The sequence below is a fragment of the Gopherus flavomarginatus genome, chromosome 1 (genome assembly GCF_025201925.1).
Source record: "Gopherus flavomarginatus isolate rGopFla2 chromosome 1, rGopFla2.mat.asm, whole genome shotgun sequence".
Lineage (NCBI taxonomy): Eukaryota > Metazoa > Chordata > Testudines > Testudinidae > Gopherus > Gopherus flavomarginatus.
The window spans coordinates 26762857-26787500 of NC_066617.1; the positions used below are offsets into that span (position 1 = coordinate 26762857).

The 24644-nt window shown below is 43.9% G+C and overlaps 1 protein-coding gene across 5 annotated transcripts in view; it reads right to left on the reverse strand.

The window, feature by feature from the left end:
* The window catches only part of FBXL13 (F-box and leucine rich repeat protein 13), a 183904-nt gene that overhangs the window by 30295 nt on the left and 128965 nt on the right, over nt 1-24644 (reverse strand). For all 5 annotated transcript variants that reach the window (XM_050925534.1, XM_050925516.1, XM_050925507.1 and 2 more), the window contains 2 exons: nt 17064-17183; nt 14632-14758 (listed from right to left, as the gene is read on the reverse strand). In XM_050925534.1, coding sequence (XP_050781491.1) covers nt 14632-14758; nt 17064-17183 — 247 coding nt within the window. The remainder of the gene's footprint in view (nt 1-14631; nt 14759-17063; nt 17184-24644) is intronic.

Here is a 24644-nt window from a genome sequence, read left to right on the forward strand (position 1 = left end):
CGTAGAGAACAAAGACACTACAACTGCCAACCACACAAGGAAAGAAGGAACTGAAGGAGGGGCAGGATGGCTTCAGCCTTTAGATCCTCTTTGGAGCACAAGGATCTAGGAGCTGGGCAGGGCCACCTCTGTGGAAAACTTTCTGATGCCAGAGCATGGGACACACACACACTCCTATAGTGTCATGGACATATGCAGGAACTCTAAGAAGAACTGTATGTTCTCTCTCTCCATCTGAATCTGGCATTCATTTAACATTTCATCTTCTTGGAAATGTGTGTCTGTTGCATAATCTGTCACCCACTTTCCTTTGAGATCACAGGGGTAAATGATTAATTTTACAGTATGTTTCTGATAATATCTACTGGTTCTGTTAAATAAAATTCTCTTCCCATCCCTTACAAGCCATGCTCTTTCTTTGGCCCCATTTTCTAACAGACTTTAAAAATGCACCACCAGATTCTGATTTCAAATTATAAATTTAGAGTAACATCATTAAGGCCAAGGGAGTTGCTCTGGATAGACACCTATGTAAATGAAATCAAAATCTGGCCTGTATTTTTTATCATAACCTCTTTAGCAATTTATTGTTACATTATTATTTATATTGCAGTAGGATCTAGTAGCCCATCTGTTGTGTACAAACAATAGCAAGAGAAAGGAAGATTGTATGATTACATGGGAAAGGTACTCTACTGCTCCTGATGATTACAAATCATCCTAGATTTGCAGGTGTTTTTATTTTTTAAATTGGCTACCCCTGACTGATACAATAAATTTGTCATTGGTTGTCTAACCAGCCAATTGGTAGGTACCACAGGAAAAGTGGCTCTTGTGGTGCAATTTGAAGAAGGAGAGAGTAGTAGTCTTATGGATTAGGTCAGGGAGTGTGTTCCATGCATAAGGGAATATGTGAGAGAAGCTGTGGTGACAACTGTTAGAGAAGGCTTCCTTTTATTCTCCATTTTGCTTTTATCTTTGTTCTTTAAAATAGACTAAGGTTCTTTTGTTCCAAGTCTTGAGACATTTTACCTGTTTTTGTACTCCAGATTGGTTTCTTGCATTTCATCACCATACTACATGTATTTGGTCATATCCATTGGCATTACTTTAAGTTTCACAGAGTCAAAGTTGGGACATTCTTTGGTCCTTATTGTTTTTATTGCTGGATGGCATGTGTAACCCAGGAACAAATTAATTTCTTGTTGGATATTCCAACTATTTTCCTTATATGTTTTTTTCTTCTGACTGAATCCCACTTGATTTCAGAAACGTGCTTCATTCTATCAAATCTTGGTGTATTGAATCTTAATAGCTTTTTTTTATACCCTTTAAGATGGGTGGTTCTGCACATATGCAGAATGATGAAAATCATGCAGCTGCATGTTTTCAGACTTAGAACAGAGCTTTCAAAAGTACATTGAAGAGACATCAAAAAAAACTGAATCTTTTTAACAAACTTGTGGGGAGCATGAGAGTGATGCTTAGGGCCAATTCTACTCATCTAACTCACATGCGCACTTGCATTGAGGTCATTAGGACTGTTCTGGGGAATTATCCCTGCACAACAGTGGCTACATCAACACAGCTATGGTGCTGCAGCTCTGCCACTCTAGCACCATAGTGTACATGCTTCCTATATTGATGGAAGTGGTTTTCCCATCAATGTAGTTAATACACTTCTCCGAGAGGTGGTAGTTAGGTCAACAGAAGTATTCTTCCATCAACCTAGCTGTGTCTACAGTGGGGGTTAGGTCAACCTAACTACAGCTCTGATTGAGGTAGCTGGGTCAATCTAATGTTTAGGTGTAGACCAGGACTTAGGCAAGTAGATTTTGGCCCTAAGTACACATGCTTCAGCTCAATAATGGAAGCTTGAAAGGCCTACAAATATTTTTCAAATGTATTTACAATCTTATCAAAAAGTATGTATTATTTTATCATCTCTGCAGTGCCAGAGATGTGCATGATACTTTGCAAACATACAAAGAACAAGATCATCCCTGCCCTGAAGACCTTATGAAAGCAAAAACACACAGAAGCTGATCAGTAGCAGAAGGCTAGTCCCCAAAAAGGAGTTTTTAGGAAGATTTTTAAGATATTTTTCAAGGATTATGTATTTTTAAAATATTGCTGTGTTTATCTGTGTTTTAGAGGGATAAATGGCCACTGCCATAGTAAAGGTTGAATAAACATTTCCATTTTAATCTCCTGGTTTCAGTTGTTTAAAAAAGATGGTTACTTACATGTACTGTAACTGCTGTTCTTCAAGATCTGTGTGCAGACATGTATTCCACTCAGGTGTGCATGCACCAAAGTCAGAGAACTATTCTTAGCAGTACCCATCAGGATGGTGCTCACGCCCTCTGATTCTCATAGTCCCTCCCATGGCCACATAAGAGTGGCACCTCCCCAACCTCCCTCAGTTCCTTCACACCAGACTGAGAGACCAAAGACTTCCATGGAGAGGGACAGGGGGTGGATCATAGAATACCTGTCTGCACCCACATCTAAAAGAACAACCATTATTGTACAGGTAAGTAACCGTCTTATCTTCTTTTGAGTGGTTGCAGAGATGTATTCCCTCACTCAGGTGACTCACAGGCAGTACTGGTAGGAAGTGGAACTCAGAGGCCATGTCTACATCTAAAATTTTGCAGCGCTGGTTGTTACAGCTGTATTAGTACAGCTGTATAGGGCCAGCGCTGCAGAGTGGCCACACTTACAGCAACCAGCGCTGCAAGTGGTGTTAGATGTGGCCACACTGCAGCGCTGTTGGGCGGCTTCAAGGGGTTTTGGGGAAGGCGAGAGCAAACGGGGGAAGGAGACCAGCTTCGCAGCGGTTTGCTCTCGCGTTCCGCGAACCACCCTGCAAACCGCAGGGAAGGAGACCTGCTTGCTCGGGGGTTCGGCGAACGCGAGAGCAAACCGGGGAAGGAGACCAGCTTCGCCGCGGTTTGCTCTCGCGTTCCGCGAACCCCCCTGCAAACCGCAGGGAAGGAGACCTGCTTGCTCGGGGGTTCGGCGAACGCGAGAGCAAACCGGGAAAGGAGACCAGCTTCGCCGCGGTTTGCTCTCGCGTTCCGCGAACCACCCTGCAAACCGCAGGGAAGGAGACCTGCTTGCTCGGGGAACGCGAGAGCAAACCGCGGCGAAGCTGGTCTCCTTCCCCGGTTTGCTCTCGCGTTCGCCGAACCCCCGAGCAAGCAGGTCTCCTTCCCTGCGGTTTGCAGGGGGGTTCGCGGAACGCGAGAGCAAACCGCGGCGAAGCTGGTCTCCTTCCCCGGTTTGCTCTCGCCTTCCCGGAACCACCCTGCAAACCGCAGGGAAGGAGACCTGCTTGCTCGGGGTTCGGGGAACGCGAGAGCAAGCCGGGGAAGGAGACCAGCTTGATTACCAGAGGCTTCCTCAGGTATGCTGGGATACCTGCTTATTCCACGGAGGTCAAGAAAAGCGCTGGTAAGTGACTATACTTGATTACCAGCGCTGGATCACCAGCGCTGGATCCTCTACACCCGAGACAAAACGGGAGTACGGCCAGCGCTGCAAACAGGGAGTTGCAGCGCTGGTGGTGCCCTGCAGATGTGTACACCTCCTAAGTTGCAGCGCTGTAACTCCCTCACCAGCGCTGCAACTTTCTGATGTAGACAAGCCCAGAGTCTGCTTAAATAATGACTGCAGAACTGCCTTCCCAAAAATTGCATCTGACCTAGATTCTGTGGTGAACACCCAATTTTTGCCAAAAGTTTGTACAGAAGCCCATGCAGCAGCCCTACAAATGTCCAAAACTGAAACATCGCTGAGAAATGTGATTAATATTGTTTGAGCCCTTGTTGAATGAGCCCATAAAGTCTGTGGGGGTGTGGTCTGAGCTACTCCATAACCTGTGGTAATGCAGGAAATTATCCACCTAGAGATTGTCTCTGCAGATACTAGCTGACCTTTCATCTGATCCGCATAAAAGATAAAAAGCTGAGAACAAAATGATATAGTTCTTTCCAGACAGAATGTCAGCATCATCTCACATCTAATGTCTGACATTCCTGTTCATCTGCATTCAAACATGGCTTAGGAAAGAATACAGGCAAGTAAATAACCTGGTTAAGGTGAAACTGTGAAACTACTTTCGACAAAAACTTCAGATGTAGCCTCAAGGACACTTTGTCTCTGAACAGTTGAGTAGGGAGGCCCTGCCATAAGATCCTGCACTTTGCTGACTCTTTTTGTGGAAGTTTATAACAACAAGAAAGGCTGTCTTTTGGGAAAGGAGAGACAACGAGCAAGTTGCTAGTGACTCAAACTGAAGACCCATGAGGGCAGCCAGTACAGTATTAAGGTCCCACAATTACAGGCTGAAGCAGGCAGACAATACCTTTTAGAAATCTCACTACCACAGAGTCTGGAGAAACTGATTGATGGAACACCAAGATCGCTGCCAAGTGAACCCTCGATCAGTTAAGAGAGAGACCCAAGGACTTCAAATGTAATGAATAATGTAAAATGTCCTGAACGTGAGCTAACATTAGTGGAATTTCCTTAGATATTGACCAAACTGAAAAACTCTTCCATTTGGCCCAACGGGTAGTCCTAGCAGATGGCTTCCGATGTTAAATAGGACCCTCCTATCTACTCCCAAACATTAACCTTCCTCCTCATCTAGCCATACCCTATCCAGGCCATGAGATGTAGACTGCTCAGAGACGGATGTGCAACTTGGCTGTGGTGCTGAGTCAGTAGTTCGGGAAATAGAGGAAGAGATCTGGGATGTTAAATAGACAAATTGAGAAGTTCAGAGAACCAACTCTGTCTTGGCCTAGCCAGCTCAATAAGAACCAGTTTGGCATGGTCCAACTTCTGCTTGAGGATAACCTGAGAGATGAGAGGAATAGGAGGAGAAGCATATATCCAGTTCAGATGTGCGAACACGTTCTTTCCATTTCTGGCCAAAGAGTTTTGTCCTGGGATCGGCCCAGCACATTTTTGGTCTGCCTAGCGGTCACTTTTGGCTTCTGGGGATCCAGTTACTGATGCAGGTTGTCCACCTATTGTCTTGCCTGTGGACTACATGACCCACCCATCTTCACTTTGCATCATACATCACGAGCACTACATGGGTCACCTCTGTACACCTTTTGATCTCCTCATTTGGTACATGATCATGGAGCGATATCTTACACATTTGCCTTTCCATTACTCTCTGGGTGACAGCGAATAGGTTTGCTGTCACCTTTTAACTGCCAGGGTATAAATCCTAAGGAGTGCAATGTAGCCCTGGAGTCCTTAAAAGAATGTAATGTCTCATCTGTCTTTTCAGAAAACAAAGACCATCCATCAAACAATAAATCTTCTATGGTCTGTTGCATGTCTGGAGCAATGCCAGAGTTCTGCAGCCAAGAAGGCCTCCTCATTGTTATTGCCGAGGCCATAATCCTAAATGAGGAGTCCACCACATCGAGCGCTGACTGCACAGATGTCTATGCCACTAGACAGCCCTCTGCCAGGAAAGCCTTGAACTCTTCCCTGACATCCCCAGGTAACTTACAAAATTATATTTAGACAAGAGTGCCTGCTCTCCAGCAATGCACATCTGGAGGGAAGATGTAAAATAAACCTTCCTCCCCATTAAATCCAATGTCTTGGCTTCTTTATCTTTAGGTGTGGATTTATATCTGCCTTGATACAGTCTCTCATTAGCAGTAGTCACCACAAGCAAACTGGGAGTTGGATGTGAGAAGAAACACTCAAATCCTTGCACCGGCATTTCAGTGTAGCAGACACAGACACTGTATATGCCACAGGGACCTTCCCAGGTCCAAGATAACTTCATATATAGGGAAGGCTACTCTTTCCGGGGCTGAAATCTGCAGAATGTCCAGCAATTTATGGGTGTTCTCTTAGACAAACTCAGTGTGGATACCCTATGCTGCAGACATCCTCCTTAGAAAGTCCTGATAAGCCTTAAAGTCTTCCGGAACCAGGAAGGATGATCCTGCGGCAGGGGAATCATCTCGTGAAGAGGATGACAGAGGTGGAGGAGCAAGAACCTCCATCTGAAGCAAAAGTTGTTCCTCTTGCTGTATTGGAAATTCAGCAGGGGCAATATTGATTTGTGCCTCCCATCTAGGCCGGGCAGGAGATGAAGCAACCAGATGATTCAGTGATCTCAGGTTAGAATGAGAAGTTGACTGGGCTCCTGAAGAATGTGAGATAGTCCATGGATCACAAGGAGGCCAATTTGGAAATGAGTAGCGTATCAGAGGCCAATAAGCACTGGGCCAAGAACTCCTATCCCCCAGTCAGTCTCATTACCAATAATGCTCCATCATAGAAGATCTAAAAGATTTGCAAAACCAGATCTTGGAAGGAGATGGGGAAGAAGCAGATGATCCTAACCTCAAGTATGAAGAGTCCCCTGAATAGCCTGCCAGTAATGAAGGGGCCAAATCTGCTAGGGCTACCAAACACCCTGCTCTGACTGAAGTCCAGTGCTGCATCGAGATCTCAGCCAGAACTGTAGCCACTGTCATCATATACTGGCAACTTGAAGCTGCAATAACATTCGTTATCAGGTATCAGAGGGGTAGCCGTGTTAGTCTGGATCTGTAAAAAGCAACAAAGAGTCCAGTGGCACCTTAAAGACTAACAGATGTATTGGAACATAAGCTTTCGTGGGTGAATACCCACTTCGTCAGATGCATGACAGACAGCCCCCCAACCTGGCGCAAATACTCACCAGCAACCACACACAACACAACAAAAACACTAACCCAAGAACCTATCCTTGCAACAAACCCCATTGCCAACTCTGTCCACATATCTATTCAAGGGACAATATCATAGGACCTAATCACATCAGCCACACCATCAGAGGCTTGTTCACCCAAATATCTACCAATGTGATAAACGCCATCATGTGCCAGAAATGCCCTTCTGCCATGTACATTGGCCAAACTGGACAGTCTCTATGCAAAAGAATAAATGGACACAAATCAGACGTCAAGAATTATAACATTCAAAAACCAGTCAGAGAACACTTCAACCTCCCTGGTCACTCAATTACAGACCTAAAAGTCACAATTCTTCAACAAAAAAACTTCAAAAACAGAATCCAATGAGAAACTGTAGAAACGGAATTTGCAAACTGGACACCATTAAATTAGGCTTGAATAAAGACTGGGAGTGGATAGGTCATTACACAAAGTAAAAACTATTTCCCCTATTAATTTTTCCCTTACTGTTACTTACACCTTCTTGTCAACTGTTTCAAATGGGCCATTCTGATTATCACTACAAAAGTTTTTTTCTCCTGCTGATAAGAGCCCACCTTAATTGACTAGTCTTCTTAGAGTTGGTATGGCAACACCCATTTTTTCATGTTCTCTGTGTATATATATCTTCCTACTGTATTTTCCACTGCATGCATCCAATGAAGTGGGTTTTAGCCCACGAAAGAAACATGGTGGTGTTCCACCTTCCTCCTAGAAGAAGAGGGAAATTCTCTCTGAGCTCCGGAATGGCTCCAATTAGTTTTATGAATCCTCTTCTTTGGGGGACCAGAGGAAGGGAACAATCTGAATCTGGCAGCCTATCTGGGGTCAGCACGAGCTCCAAAGATTGATAGACCTGGAGATCTGCAGAGGGCTCAATCCAGCCTCATGGCAGTTCCATGAGATGCTGTATTAAATGTAAGCCCCAGGTCTCCTGAGTCCTTTTCTTAAAGGAGCAGCAAATGGAGCACTTTTCTTTAATAGAAGATCTTTAATACCCCTCTCTTAGACATAACAAACACCACGTGTGGAGGTCATTACTGGGAATAGCCACCCCAAACAAAGGACTGTACTTAAACCCTAGTGAGGTCATATCTATGTAACATTATAAAGAGAACTAATTTTTAAACTAAGTACTAACTACAAGGGTACTATTTACTAACTTTACAGACAGTCTCACTGTTGTCATCAGAAACCGTGCGGTAAAATCTGTACAGGAAGCTTGGACTGAAGCTGCAGGCAGTGAGAAGGAATGCAGGAGAGTTAGGGCAGCACCACCCTTATACGGACCATTATGGCCCTTATATAGCCATGGGAGGGGCTATGACAGCCAGAGGGCACAAGCGCCGCCCTGATGGGTGCTGGTCAGCAATGTTCTCCAGCTTCAGCCCACACACACCTGAGTGGAATACATGTCTGCAAACACTCAAAGAAGAACATTCCAAAACTTTAATCTTCAGGCTGAAATTTCTCAGACTTGCTTGCAGCCCAAAACTGCTTTTTGGAAAAATTTTGAGCAACCATTTTGGAGTATGAGGGGAAGAAGAACAATATCTTTGTTACAAAAACATTCTTGTGACTTTTTAATACATGTGTTATTTATCAAAATCATTTTGATTATTAATAAATAAGGAAATGTATTCTGAAATGTAAAATTGAAAAGAGAAAGATTCCCTTCAATAAAATACATTTGAGAGGTATTAGAATATAGGCTATGTCCTTGCTCATATCCCATTATTTTCAGAAGATTGTACCGTATGTCTTTGGGCTGAGATATGTCTGAAACTTGCTGGTTCCCAGACAGATCAAAAATCCTTGTATCCTTTTTAATGAAAACAGTAGACACAAGAATGTTAGACTATAGCTTATGTTTCCATTAAGTGTAGTTATGACCTGTGTATCAAGGCAATAAAAGAGTAGCATAGACATAATACTGAATCCCCTCTTCCATGGAGGGAAGGCAGAAGTAACAGAAATGAAGACATTTATATTTTTTAAGTACTGCAGATGTACTTTGGAAATACTGCAGACAGGAAATTGCTTGAAAATGTGCATATCAGGTACTTCCTTGCTACTATCATAGCACGTTTTAAGTCTTGTAAAAGGGGAAAAAAACAATTTCCCAAAAGTAACATACACTGTAACTGAATGGAAAGTGTCTTAAACATTATTAACCTTGATGATCTTCTATTAAATGAAAATAACTGAATACTTTCACACTTTCCTTTGACATTAACAATATTTTTTGATGTTACCAGTTTGGTGCCTGATCCTGCAAACCTTCATTCCTGCACTCAGTCCCACTGAAGTCAATGGCTCTATGGGGAAGAGTAAACACTATGAGCCTGATCCAATGTCCACTGAAGTCAGTGGAAAGACTCCTATTGACCTAACTGAGCATTGGATTAGGCCCCATGAGAAAGCAAGGGCTTGCAGGATCAAGCTCACAAAAATACAATACGTATAGGGACTAGAAATTCCTCCTATCTGCTTTTTAGAATCAAAACTGTAGTAACCCATCAGGAAATCTCATTTTTTTCAGTTAAATTTTTAATCCCAAAATTATCTGGGGCCAGGTTCTGTCATTCTGTCTCAGGCTAACTAGAACTTCAAAAGTAGTCCTATTGATTTCAATGGACTCAACTGTGCTGTCCTTATTCGTGTTAGTGAGTACTTACTCATGCAGGTGGTCCCAACTGGACTACTCTCGTAAGTGCTAATGTTGTGACCAAGAGTAACACAGTTGGGCCTCAGGTGAGTGAGAGCAACAGTCTGAAACCTAATGAGCAAATTAAGATAAGTTCCATAGTAATGGTGCCACAATATCATTATGAAATATAACAAAGCAAGAACAGAAAAAGGCATCATATCAGCTTCTTACATTGTTCATCACGAATCTTGGGCCCTGATTCAACACATGCTTACACTGTAAGCATGTGTTGAATCAGGGACCTTTTGATGCGTTTACTTGCTGAAATATCTAATAAATTAAGTATTTTTCCCTGCATACAATACAAATACATTTGCTAAGAATAATACTGCTGCTTGAATATTTACAATGATTAATTTTTGTTGTATTTCCATTGGCACTCTTGTTTTGTTTTGACTAACTGGCCTAACATTTGGAAAGAAAAGCTTAGAAAAGAAGCTTAGCCTCTTCAAGCACCACATGGCAATGATTCTAAAACGGTCACAGGCATGGGACAGAGTGAAAATGGATTTGCTAAGAGCACTACAATATTCATTACAGTGGGTCCAATGGGGATCCTGAAATATTCTTCTATAAAAAACTGTGTCTTTTGTTAAATCTAATTTCAAGTGTCAACAAATTTCTCCATACAAGCAACAGGTCAAGTGTCCTCTTTATCCAGAATGGCCATTTTTTCTCTCTCAAAATTATGCTCCTAGATCTATAGTTAGGCAATGGAAGCTGTTGAGTATTGCTAGTTTTGAAAACCAGTCAGATAGCTAAATATGGCAGTAGGAATTTGAATTTAGGCTCCTATTTATGGTTTCTCAGCCCAGTAATCCAATCAAAACATTTTCAGAGATTGCATATGATTTTTGACCACTATACAAAATATATTATGTATGTATGCAGTGCAGCAATTCTAACCTCGATCATTAGGACAGAATACTTGAAGAATATGCAACAGAGATTCGCTTTACAGACTGCAGAAAAGAATTTGGCCCTCATGGTTTCTCCTAAGTAGCATCATTTAATGGTGTTGGATCCATTGGGTTTGAAACCTGATGTTCTTTACTTCAGTATTCAAAACTAACTTCTGCACAGTACTTACAAAGTTTAAATTAAAAGTGTAAATATCTATCTTGTTTGAACTTCATTTATATTACTATAAAAAGTGTATAAAATAAGTTTAAATTAATCACTCTTTCATCAAAAACTCAAAGCACACACAAATTAAACAAAATGTTGTTAGATGACTTTTCATAGCATGTCTCAAGATGTAAGGAGATGATGTATACTCTGGGTACAGTATATAGCACAGAGAATGACAGTGTAATGGCCACTGCTAGCAGTTAGTTCAGAAATAATTACAATGATGAATGACAAGATGGGTGAGGTAATGTATTTTATTAACCCAGCTTCTGTTGGTGAGCCAGACAAACTTTCAAGCTTACACACAGCTCTTCTTCAGGTCTGGGAAAAGTACTCAATATCTCAGCTAAATACAAGGTGGAACAGAATGTTTAGCATAATTAATACATAGTTCAAGGGACCATTCAAGATGAAATGGCCCATTGCCGCCTCTCCAGTCATAGAAGGGAATGGGGGAGAGTTAAGTAGAGTGTTGTAATAAGCCATAAATCCAGTGTCTCTATTCAGTCCGTGATTTTTAGTATCGAGAAAAGTTATGAATTTAAGCTCCCAGGCTCATCTTTTGAAGGTGTTGTGCAGGTTTCTTTTGAGGATGAGGACTAAGACGCCAGATATAGGGTAAACACTTTGTTAAAAGTGTTCACCTACAGATGATATCCATCCTAAACATATTGCCAAACTCATCCACTTCATTCTCAGCCATAACAATCTTAAATCCAATAACAGAAATGTTGTCCAAACCATAGGAACAGCCAATGGCTCCCCAATATGGCAACCTCTTCATTGGCCACTATGAAGAAGAACTTTCTGGACAAATGCACCACAAAACTAATGATATACCTGGTATACATAGATGTTATTTTCATCCTCTGGACAGATGACTTAAACTCCCAGAAAGATTTCCACCACAACTTCACCAACCACCGCCCATCTATTGAACTCTCTCTAGAACATTCCCACACTAGCATCCACTAGCATCAACTTCTATGATGATCAACACTCTCCCACACCACACCTTTCAAGATCTATGGATCCTACACATGCCTATCATATAATGTGATGGACCTCATCCATGGCACTAAATGCCCCAAAAGCAACTATCTGGGTGAAATCAGACAATCACTATGCTCTAGAATAAACACACAGAAAAATGATAAAAGACAAAAATACTGTATCACCTGTGGGTGAACACTTTTCACGAAGAGATCACTCTATAGCAGACCTCTCAGTCCACATCCTCCAATGAAACCTGCACAACACCTTCAAAAGACACGCTTGGGAGCTTAAATTCTAAACTTTGCTAGATACTAAAAATCATGGCCTGAATAGAGACACTGGATTTATGGCTTATTACAACAATCTGTAACTCATTTCAATCCTCCCCTACCGCTCCCCATGACTGGAGAGGTGTTAAAGGGCCACTTCATCTTGAATGGTCCCTTGAAATATGGGATAACTACTTATGCTAAACATTCTGTTCCACCTTATATTTAGCCATGACACTCTGAGGGCATGTCTTCACTAGCAATGTTAAAGCGCTGCCATGGCAGTGCTTTAATGTGGCTGCGTAGTCATGGCACCAGTGCTGGGAGAGAGCTCTCCTGGCGCTGTAAATAAAAAACCATCCCCATGAGGGGAGCGCTCCCTGGCTCCCAGCGCTGGTGCACTGTCTACACTGCCACTTTACAGCGCTGAAACTTGCATTGCTCGGAGGGGGGGAGTGTTTTTTCACACCCCTGAGTGAGAAAGTTTCAGTACTGTAAAGTGGCAGTGTAGACAAAGCCTGAGTACATTTTCTACACCTAAAGAAGAGGCCTGTGTAAGCTCAAAAGCTTCTGTCTAATCAACAGAAGTTGGTCTAATAAAAGATATTACATCACCCACTTTGTTTCTCTAATATCCTGGGACCAATGCAGCTACAATAACACTGTATACTACAGTGATAAATGGTAAATTTCAGGGTTAATTTATCTGTCTTGTGGGAGGAGGGAAAACTGAATGTCTGAAAAATTTAGTGTCAGCAACAGAGTTTGGATGATTGCCTGCAGCATGGGGCTCTGCTGCATGTAAATCAGAATAAGAAGCAACATACAGTATCTTAACTGGCTGACTGTGGTCAAAAAAGAGAAGAAAATCAAAAGAATATTCTTACATTATAAAATTTTACAGTTCACAGTTCCAAGAATTCCAAATCTCACATAAAATATACTATAAAAATACCAACATTGGCTAAATTATATTTAAATTAAATTAAAATCCCTTGTTTTTCTCCCCATTCTTGTTATTTGGGTTACTCTTTCCTTTTCTATGCCTCCATCAAGGATAAGTAGTTTTTAATTGCTTTTGAACAAATACTGCTTTAGAGCCAAACACTGATTTTCTTGCTCACAGGTTTGCATAAACAGGGTCTGAGTCAACACTGAAGAGCATACAGTAAGGAGTCCAGGGGAAAGAAATTACTGCAGAGGTTTCTCTCACAGTTTCTTCCAGACTTCTCTATCAGGAGAGTAGGGTTTGGACTCCTATTGAAGAAGCAAATGACCTGGCTCCTAACACTGTGGATCCTGGAGGATCTGCCAAGAGCCATGAACATCTGTGTGGAAGCCCCATGTGTATAACTTGGCTCCAAGGCCCTCTATGGCTGTTTCCTGCTCCCGGCAACTTGACATCTTTGAAGCTACCTTGCCAGAGCTTCTTTCACTAGCAGCTATACCGTGGAGCAGAATGTAAGGGGGCCTCTCTATTAGAGCTGTTACAAATTTTCTATCTAAATATGTTTTCGATAGAAAATGCAGTTTTCACACATTCAAAATTTCCTTTGGAAATGTTTTACTCTAATTTTTTCAATTTTCCCTCAAGCTTAATCAACCTGAGTCAAAAAATTTTCATTTGCCAAACCATACTGAAACATTTCGTTTTGGATCAGTTCAACATAAATCTGTGTATGTTTGAACTGCAGCCAAGCCTCATGGGAGTTGTAGTTTGCGTGCCTCATGTCTCCATTCTCCTTCATGGGGTGGGCTCCCTGACTGGACTACATCTCCCATGATGCACCACAGTTTCCCTCACTGGTTGAACAACATAGTGCAGCATAGAAGTCATCTGATCATGTGTGTCTTGGGAAACACCCCCTTCTGGCTGGGAAGCCTAGCAACTTAAGACAAAACATTTAAGGCCAGTTCAACCATCAAAAATGAAATATTTAGATTTGGGAATATCAATACATTTCAATATGCAATGTCAAAATGAAATGTTCCAAATTGATTTTTTTGGCAACTTTCCATTCCATGAAAAATTTCAATATTTCAATTTTTTGTCTTGATTCAGGATGAAAAGAATGTTTACAATATTAGAATTTCCCACAGGATGAACATTTTGATTTGCAACCAGCTTAATTCTCCCTGGAAAAGGGCTATAGAATGAGAAATTCAACCCTGGTCTGTATGACCTTTACAGCAGAATTCCCTCCAGACCCTGGGCAATGTGTATATCCCTCGTCCAGCTCCTGGCCTTCCCCTGGATGCTCCAGGATCTGAGTCAAAGAGGGATGGGTGCTGAAGGGAGACGGTCACTGCGCACAGCCCCTTAGAAAGGCAGTATGTAAGGCAGTTTGGGGGTAGGGCCACTGAGTTTACAGTTATGTGAATCCAAAGGCGCAGAAATCCTGCATAGCAGCTGCAAAGAGGCATGGCATGGAACAATGAATGTGGAGGGTCTGAATTGCAACTCCATGGCTTGTCTGTAAATCAAGGGATTGAATTCCAAACCCCCACAGAGATCCCTTCACAAAGCCCAGTTACTACACTGCCCTTTCTTAAGCTAAAACACTACTGCAGTTATGAAACTGTTCTTGAAATGTATCAAATTCATCAGTACAGAACAGTCTACAAAACTTTACAGAATATTTTAAAGATACGGTAACTTCGCTACTTAATATCTCTGTGATTTTTTTAAATGGGGTGTGGATTACTAAGGAAAAATATCTAGGTAAGATGCATTGATTTTCTTTTATGGGGTTTTTACCATATCTGAGACAGTGGTTCCAGAAATATCAATAGATATCAATGAGGTCATGTTTCCCAGTGCTTCAATCCCAGCATCAGTCACGCTTTCACAGTAACGCATATTCAGGTAGGTCAGATTATGGCACCTAAATTAAAACACAGAAATGTGAGCTTTCCACTTCATTATGCAAACGTATTATGTTATGTACATTCAGGGGCAGCTCCAGGCACCAGCATACCAAGTGCGTGCCTGGGGAGGCAAGCCACGGGGGGCGCTCTGCCGGTCACCGTGCGGGCGGCAGGCAGGTTGCCTTCGGCGGCATGCCTGTGGAGGGTCTGCTGGTCCTGTGGCTTCGGCGGACCTCCCGCAGGCGTGCCGCCGAATTTGCGGGACCGGGGACCTCCCGCAGGCAAACCGCCAAAGACAGTCTGCCTGCCGTGCTTGGGGCGGCAAAATACCTAGAGTCGCCCTGTGTACATTTTTTGTAATATCTTTGGCTGGGATTTTCAAGGTAGCCTAAGAAATCAGGCATCCAGCTCCCACTGAGTTTCAGTAAGATTTGGGGGGGGGGTACATGACTTACTGAAAAATACAAAATTATGTATGGAGCTACAAAAATTAGAAACCAACAAATACTATAACCAAAATATGAAGAACAAACAGCAATCAAACACTGCCCAAAATCAGAAACTTGGACTGCAATTTATCCGCTTGTAGGACATTGCTTACACCTCCAAGTAAGAAATAGAACCCAGTTCTGCAAACACTTACTGCCAGGAATAGTGCTCAGTACTGTAAGTAGCTATTCTGTCCAATGGGGCTACTCACAGTTCTAAACATGACACAGAGAGTATATTTGAAGTGAAATCTAATTACAGAGCACACTGCCAATTTGGGGCATCTGCCCTGTTTCTGATAGTCTGCCCTGAGGAAGGCATTCAAGGTTATGAGCCACTCCAGCCAATGGCAATAAGATCATATAATCAAGACATAAGATTATGTAATAGCCTTAAAATATCCAAACTCTACAGAATATTTACTGTTCTACACAATGTAGGTTTTTAACAAAAACACTGATCCAAGGTTAAACTACCGACAATATCTGTTTCAAAACATATATTCTTAAACAACACTGTAGGCAAGTTTTCCTTATATTTTGAACATCAGAACTACATATCAGTTCTTTTGGGCCTAGCTCATCTTGATTCTACACTATGGATGAAATCTACTATTTCATGCATTTTTTTTCTGGAAAAATAATTCTGTACATTTTAAACACATTAAATGACAATAATCCAACAAATCTCTTTTTGAATAAACTATGTTGTGCTAGACCCTCTCTTTTCTGGGTAGGTGCATTACAAGAGGGAAAAGTATTAAGAGCTTCTTCCTCTTATACAGTCAGCAGATAGGAACCCTTCTAGTGCTCAAAAGAGCAATAGGGGTACACCCAGATAGTGCCCTAGTCCACACTCCATGGCCTCAAAGGAGACTTGTCTGCCAGCTAAAAGACACAGGCATCACCCAGCATGCTAACATGCATGCTACTGTTAGCAGCAAACACTGGCAAATCATGAACGTTGCTCCTGCTCAGAGGAGTAACTAACAGTGGCCTGCATTACGCCATCTTGTCCTGCAACTGCAAGATGACTTTTTGGCAGATATACAGCCAGCACTCCTCCAGTCCTCCTCCCAGCGATCCTATTGAAGGTTATATTTATAACTTGATGTGGAGGGGGTTTGCCATGCAGCTCTCATTAGTTTGTACATGGTTATGCATATTTATTGAGTTAAAAAATGTAGCTTTGAAATGCTGACAATTAAAGACAGCTCTGCCACCTGGCCAGGGCCGGCTCCAGGCCCCAGCGCGCCAAGCACGTGCTTGGGGCGGCATGCCATGCGGGGCGCTCTGCCAGTTGCCGGGAGGGCGGCAGGCGGCTCCGGTGGACCTCCCACAGGCGTCCCTGCGGAGGGTCCGCCGATCCCGCGGTTCCGGTGCAGCATCCGCAGGCACGCCTGCAGGAGGTCCACTGGCACCGCGGGACCAGCGGACCATCTGCAGGGACGCCTGTGGGAGGTCCACCGGAGCCGCGGGACCAGCGAGCGGCAGAGTGCCCCCCGCAGCGTGCCGCTGTGCTTGGGGCGGCGAAATGGCGAGAGCTGGCAACAAGCTTTTAAGAAGTTTTACTTTACTGAACTTCACTTTCCAGTTTTTTGAATTAGTAGAGATGAACTCTCAATCACTAGCTATCATTTTCATAGATTCTGAGGCCAGAAGATTCCAATAGATTAATCTAACCTCCTGTATAATACAGGCTATAGAATTTCACCCAGTTACCCTTGCATTGAGCCCTATAACTTGCCAAATTTAATTTTCTAAAAAATAATATTTTAAGAGAATAATTGCTAATTACCACCAGATCAACACTGGTGGCACAATAGTGCAGTACCTTTGGGCTATTTTCATGAGGGAGGCATCAGTGACATGGATGCAGTTAGTCAAGTTCAGTTCTCTTAGCTTTGTCCCTGAAGATCCTTCTAAAAATGATCGCAAACCTGCATCACTGATTCTAAAATATAAATACAAAAACATATTCACACATACACATTTTCATAATCCACATGATTTAATATATAATTTGCATCTGATGACCAGCATTACAGATAAACCGTGACTGAAACTGGTAGTTGCCCAATATCATTTATTTTAGCCGAATTTGAATAAGTAGCCAGAGGAAGAATTTGATAGCTTTGCTTATGAAAAAGAAGCCCTCTAATGGCACAGGTGCAATGGTAGAATGTATAAGTGGATACTGGATTACCTATAGCAGCAAAATAGTCCTCCAGGAACAGTCCCACAATGCCACTATTCCAGAAACAATGACAGCTCTAAACTTTGCTGCCCAGGCGTCACAAAGGGCTGGTCTACACTAGGGGAGGGGATCGATCTAAGATACGCAACTTCAGCTACATGAATAATGTAGCTGAAGTCGAAGTATCTTAGATCGAATTACCTACCGTCCTCACGGCACGGGATCGACGTCCGCGGCTCCCCCTGTCGACTCCGCTACCGCGGCTCGCTCCGGTGGAGTTCCGGAGTCGACAGGAGCGCGTTCGGGGATCGATATATCACGTCTAGATGAGACGCGATATATCGATCCCCGAGAAATTGATTGCTACCCGCCGATATGGCGGGTAGTGAAGACATAGCCAAAGACTGGAAATCTGACCCTCTTTCTCCCCTCCCCCCCACTTTGAAAGACCAAGCATATTTTTGAAGTGCCCCTCTTCTGGCTAGCCCCCACTGGCAAGCACACCTCTATGACCACATAGTTATAGTTTCCCACAAAACTCCAGCTAAACCTCAAGCTGCTGCCTGATCCAGAAAAGAAGTCCTGAATTTCCTCAGCCTGTGAAGAGAAGGAACATTGCAGCAGCTCCAGTCCCCCTGTGCAGTGGCCCCAGCTTGGGCTGCAGCCACATGCTCCCTGCCATCCCAGTGTTCTGGGACTGGGGAGGAGGCTGTGTCTGTGCACTGACTGCCCTCCTGGCGTTTGGGGACTTGGGGTGGAGGGGCTGTGGCTGTGCACTGACTGCCCTCCTGGCGTTCCGGGACTTGGGGAGGCTGCCCTTCCGGTGCTCTGGAACGGGAGGGGGACTGAGGCTGCACTGCCAGAGCTCCAGGACCGAGGCCGCGCTGCCAGCGCTCCAGGGCTTGGGGGGCTAGCCTGGGGTGGGGACCGGTGGCTGCAGTGGGGAGGAGCCTCTGGGCTCTGGTGCGGGGGGACATGGAAGGGGCATGTCCTCGGGTGGAAGGGGCAGGGCTGGGAGCTAACCTCCCCCAGTCAATGGTTCATGTGCCATCCTTGGTGGAGGGGAAGGAAATGCATCAGTTGCACCAAGAGTCAAGGGAGACCAATAAAAATCTGGGGCTGGCCACCATATCTACCACTTCTATGTGGAGCTGGATGCCATGCTTGATGGGGACACCACCACCATCACTCCAGAAATTACCATGGACACCTCACAAGACCTGAAGGAAGGAACCCCAGCAGTGGCCAGCGATGAAGAACTTGTTGAGGAGGGTGCATGTGAAGGATGGAGACAACGCGGAGAGCTAGGAGTGTAAGCCAAATCTAACCCAGATGAGCCTGGAGGAAAACCCCACTGTTACCACTTGTTTCATGGCTTAAAAAATAAATTGTTCACGTGCCGCAAAAATCCTTCCTACACACACTCAAAATAGTGTCCAAAACTGCATGGGCAGGGACCAAAGGAATTGCATTTCAAAGAACCTGGTTTATTTTAACAACATGCACTGGCAGTCATATGCAAAAAAGAGAGCAACATAAATAAATGCATTGCAAGCAGAAAAAGAAAAACATGATACTGAAATCTGAGCATTCAAATAAAACACAGAGAAAATTTCAAATAATTCTTGCAAGCAATCCAGGAACTGCTCATTCAAACTACCTCATTTTCTATGGCTAAAGGTATACAGGAAACATGTATTTTAAACTTCAAAACATGCAGAGAGCTCTGGTTTTCCAATCCAAGAGTCCAAGCCCAAAACAAATTATTTGCATGCTGTAATTGGATCCAGGTGTAGAAAGACAGTTTGTTGCTGCCTCTGGAGAGCTTGGCCTTGAATTCACCTGCAGGACTAAGCAGTGACAACCACTCTCCTCCACTTTTGGAGTGTTGTGTTGATCCTGCCACAGATCTCCCTGTTATTATCTGGCACAATCTTGATAAAGTTTTAAAGCAGTTATTTTTTTAAGTTTTGCCTTGAGATTTCTTGGAAGGGTTGCTTTGGTTCTTCCCTGCTATAGGAAACTCCCATGTCGGCAGCACCATCACTGTGAAGAGGCCAGCAGCATAAGGGCCCAGTGGCTTTGTGTTGCCTTAAGCAGTTGCCTTCCCTTGGCCTTTGACTACTTCATGAGTGATTTTTTCAGTGAGAATCACCATTGCCTGTAATAAATGTTGCAATATTTACTGCACTCTCTCTATATTTATTACCAAGGACACACAGTAGATCTTCCCCCTCTCACTGCTTTAGGCTGTGATAAGTGCCCACAATACACTCACCATACTGGGAGCTGCTCAAGTGTCCTAATGCAAGCAGCCTGGAAAGTCTGATCCTGTTCATATTTTTATGATTTTTTTAGGGGAACTTTTTAGGGAATTTTCTCATTTATCTTTTTCTGTAGGCCAAGCCTTTAAGTCTCACACTGTCTGTCTGTCTTGTTGTTTATCAGTGACCTTGCCTAAGGTATCTTTGAGAGGCACCCACACACACACCTGTTGAAAAGACTAACTGATCAAAAAGAAAAAGAAACAGTCAGTGGAGGACATGGTCTCAGATCTCTTCAGGAGCTCTAGGTTCAAGATCCACAAAACAAGGGAGTATAGAGAAAGCACTTGCTGGAGGAGAGGCAGAAGGACCAGGAGGTGCATAGTGAAGTCCACCAGGACATTATGCAGCTCCTGGGACAGCATATACAGATAAAAATCTCCCAAAAACTTGCACCCCAGCAGCCATTACAATGCTTGGACAATTGTAGGGTTCCAGGGCCTGGCTCATAGGACCCTCCCCAGTCTCCCAGCATAGTGTGTTGCACTATTCCTTCCACTCAACTCCAGTGAGTGAACCTACTCTGATAAGTGATTCATACAGGAAAGCTCAGCACCTTTTAAAAAAAATGGTTTTAAGTGGGGTTTTGTAGAAGTGTTATGGTTTATAATTGTTCAGTAAAGTTTGGTTTGTGAAAATCAAGATTTATTTTGTCTTATAGGACCCCCATGTGACCCCCAAACCAATATCCTCTCTCCCGATTCAAACAGTATATTAACATAAGAACTTAAGAATGGCCATACTGGGTCAGACCCAGGGCCGGTGCAAGGATGTTTTGCGCCCTAGGCGAAACTTCCACCTTGCACCTCCTCCTGCACCCTTGCCCTGAGGCACCCCCCCCCCGTGGCAGCTCCCCCCCTCCGCCCTGAGGTGGTCCCCCTGTGGCAGCTCCCTACCCCAGCTCACCTTTGCTCCGAGCACGAGCACCCCGAGCACGTCATCGCTGCTTCACTTCTCCCGCCTCCCAGGCTTGCAGTGCCAATCAGCTTAGGCGCCACAAGCCTGGGAGGCGGGAGAAGTGAAGCAACCATGGTGTGCTTGGGGAGGAGGTGGGGCAGGGGTGAGCTGGGGCGGGGAGTTCCCCTGCGTGCCTCCCCATCCTTGCTGCAGGCGGCCCTCCTTGCGCTCCCCTGCCCCAGCTCCCTCCGCCTAAATGCCAGTGGCGACAGGGGCAGCTGAAGATCCGGCCGCCACGGTCGCTGCCAAAGAAAATGGTGCCCCCCAAATCTCAGCACCCTGGGAGACCGCCTTGGTCACCTAAATGGTTGCACCAGCCCTGGTCAGACCAAAAGGTCCATCTAGCCCAGTATCCTGTCTACCGACAATGGCCAGTGCCAGGTGTCCCTGAGGGAGTGAACCCAACAGGCAATGATCAAGTGATCTCTCTCCTGCCATCCATCTCCACCCTCTGACAAACAGAGGCTAGGGACACAATTCCTTACCCATCTGGCCTATAGCCATTAACGGACTTAACCTCCATGAATTTATCCAGTTCTCTGTTAAACGCTGTTATAGTCCTAGCCTTCACAACCTCCTCAGACAAGGAGTTCCACAAGTTGACTGTGTGCTGTGTGAAGAAGAACTTCCTTTTATTTGTTTTAAACCTGCTGCCCAATAATTTCATTTGGTGGCCCCTAGTTCTTGTATTATGGGAACAAGTAAATAACTTTTCCTTATTTACTTTCTCTACATCACTCATGATTTAATATACCTCCATCATATCCCCCCTTTAGTCTCCTCTTTTCCAGGCTGAAAAGTCCTAGCCTCTTTAATCTCTCCTCATATGGGACTCATTCCAAATCCCTAAACATTTTAGTTGCCCTTCTCTGAACCTTTTCTAATGCCAGTATATCTTTTGAGATGAGGAGACCACATCTGTATGCAGTATTCAAGATGTGGGCGTACCATGGATTGTAGCAAACTACAATTTAATCGCAAAGTGACACAAATAAACACAAAGCAACATACTGGCTTACTAAAGAACACTATCTAAAATGTGCTCTTAAAGCCTCCTTCAACTTTATACCACTTTGGTGTGCTCTTGTAATTGCCCCTGGGTTTGGATGTTCAAAATCAGACAGATTTTCCAGTTCCCCTCCTCCATCTTGTTGGTAACGTTTCCCTATTTGCCTCACAAATATGATGTGAGTCACACATCGTGCATCAATAACAGGAATATTTGGCTCACTGTGATCCAGTGTAGTCATGAGACAACTCCACCATCCTTTCAATCTACCAGATGCACATTCAACCATCATCTTGCACCCAGCTCAGAGGATAGTTATATCTTTTCTTACTGTTGTCTAGGAGCCCAACATGTAGTTTCATAAGCCAGGGATGCAAAGGGTAGATTGAGACCCCCAAAGAATCACAATTGGGATTGCAATCACACCACTGTGAATGTGCTGGTCCAGGAAAATCTCTGTGAATGCAACTTGTCATCAAAGTTGTGTGTTCCTGAAAATGCAGGTATCATGCACCTTGCCACACAGCCCAGTGTTAATGTCAGTGAAACATCCTCAGGGATCCACCAGTGTCTGCATAACCTGAAGAAGTATTCCTTTCTGTTTGTATATTCAGAAGCAAGACAGACTCAGGACATGTCTCTCATATTGCAGTTTGGGAAGCTCATAGCATTGAGTCCATCTATTATTTACTGCACATTGCCCAGAGCCACAATCATGTGTAGCAGGACATTTTTAATGGTATTCCACACCTGAATGATAACAGCCCCTACTGCAGACTTCCCAACATGGAACTGATTGTCTATAAACAGATAGCAATCCAGTATTGTTAGCTTCCACAGCATGATTGCCACCTGTTTCCCCACTATCAAAACAGCTCTCATTTTGGTGTCTCTGTGCTGGAGGACTGGGACAAGTTCTGCACACAATTCCAAAAATGTGGCCTTCTGCATTACAAACTTCCACTGGTATCCCAGATTTGCATCACAATGTGATCCCTCAATTCAATGCTCATTTCACAGGACCGGAAGCACTACTCCACCATGTGCAGCTGGTGAATGTCTGCTGTACCTGGCGATTTTCATTCCCTGTCTGCAGCATCCACTCGTGCTCAAATTTCTCATTTTCACTACTGCATGCCCGGCCCCTGTAGTAGCTCGGAGGTGCTGCAAGTACAGAAGAATCAGGCCCAGATGTCCTATCACTACAACAGAAACAAGAACTCCAGCATTCTGTTCACCATCTATGCTTCTGCCAGAGAGATGGCAGAGAGATCGAAAATAATTGTGGGAATTTTAAAAAATATAGCACAAAAATATGAGATTATGGGATGGAGACTGGAGTAGAGCAAATTGTGGGAACTTGAATCTAAGCTCCCATACAATTTCTTGACAGGAATGTTGACATCCCACAATGTACTTTCTAAATGTTCCACAAGGCAGTGTGCTAGATCATGCAGTGTGCACTGGGAAACCTACCCACAGCAACGTGTGTCTTGCCAATACAACTTCTCACAGTGCAGACAGGCAGCACCAGCAAAGTGTGCATGCACACAGCAGCAACGTTACAATATCAACAGCTCTATGTAGGTAAAAATGTTACTGGTAAATCCTTCTAGTATAGATGTGGTCTAAGTGTTAAAGCAAATTCATGCAGCTGTCTCCACCATCATAATGTCATGCCACTTCTGTGGTACAACTCAACACAACATAAATTATATTTACATGCATTGTTATCACATTGTGATGCAGCATCAACAAGCCCCAAAGTGATTTAATTGCTTGTGAATCATCATCATCATCATGTTCCCATTACGCCTCTGGCATTTAGGGCAGCCGTGAAGCTCCTCCACTTCTGTCTGTTTCTGGCAAGTCTTTCAATGGTTCCTCTGCTATGCCCCAGGTTTTTCAGCTCGGTTTCCACAGCTGTTTGCAATGTTGTTTTCAGGTGTCCATCTTATTGCTATTCTGTTGATGGAATCAGTTTCCATCTGAAGCATATGGCCAATCCATCTCAAATGCCTCCTGGCAATGATGGTGCTCGGATCCTCTTGGCTGCACTGTCTCAACAGATCTTGGTTTGAGATTGTTCTGGGCCAAAAGATACGGAGGATTTTTCTGAGGCAGGTTGTATGGAATAAAGACAGTTTGGACATGTCATACTTTCTCATTTCCCAGCATTCTGCACTATAAAGCATTGTTGAAAGTATGCCACTCTGATAAATCTTGAGTTTGGTTTTGGCATTGTACTTTGATGATTTCCAGACTGTATTTAAGCTACTGAAGGTATTCCTGGTTTTACTGGTTCTGTTCCAAACGTCCTGGTTTATTCCACCGTCCTGGCTGATGGTGCTGCCCAAGTATGTGAATATTTCTACATTGGTGAGAACATAATCCTCTGTCTGTACTGGTGATGGTGAGGCAATATTAAAGGTCATGATATCTGTCTTATTGTGGTTGATTTTGTACTCTGGTATCCGTACTTTGTCATGGCAGGACAGCTTGCATGCTCTAACAATCCCCCGAGTCTGTGTCGGCAGACTGTTCTCCCCACCACCCCGCCGCTGACAGAGGGATTTGTCTGGCAGCACTGGCCAGAGCCCCGAGCCCTTTAATCGCCACTGGAGCCCTGGGTGGCATGGGCCAGGGAACTCATATGGGCCCTGCCCCTTCCACCTGAGGCCCTGCCAATTTCGGGGGAGGGGAGAGACAGAGCAGCCTCATACTGGAAAGAGTTCCATTTTACTTTCCCCCCTGCCTTCAGGAGTCAATGACCCGTATAATTGCCAGCAGTGAAAGCTGAAAGGAAGCCACTGGCATGAAGACTGACATGCTCAACATCAAGACAAAAACCAAACTTGTTTTTTAGAACATATGGACAATGTACAAAATAGGAAAGCTAGCTCAGGTCACAGCAGAGATGAGATGCTA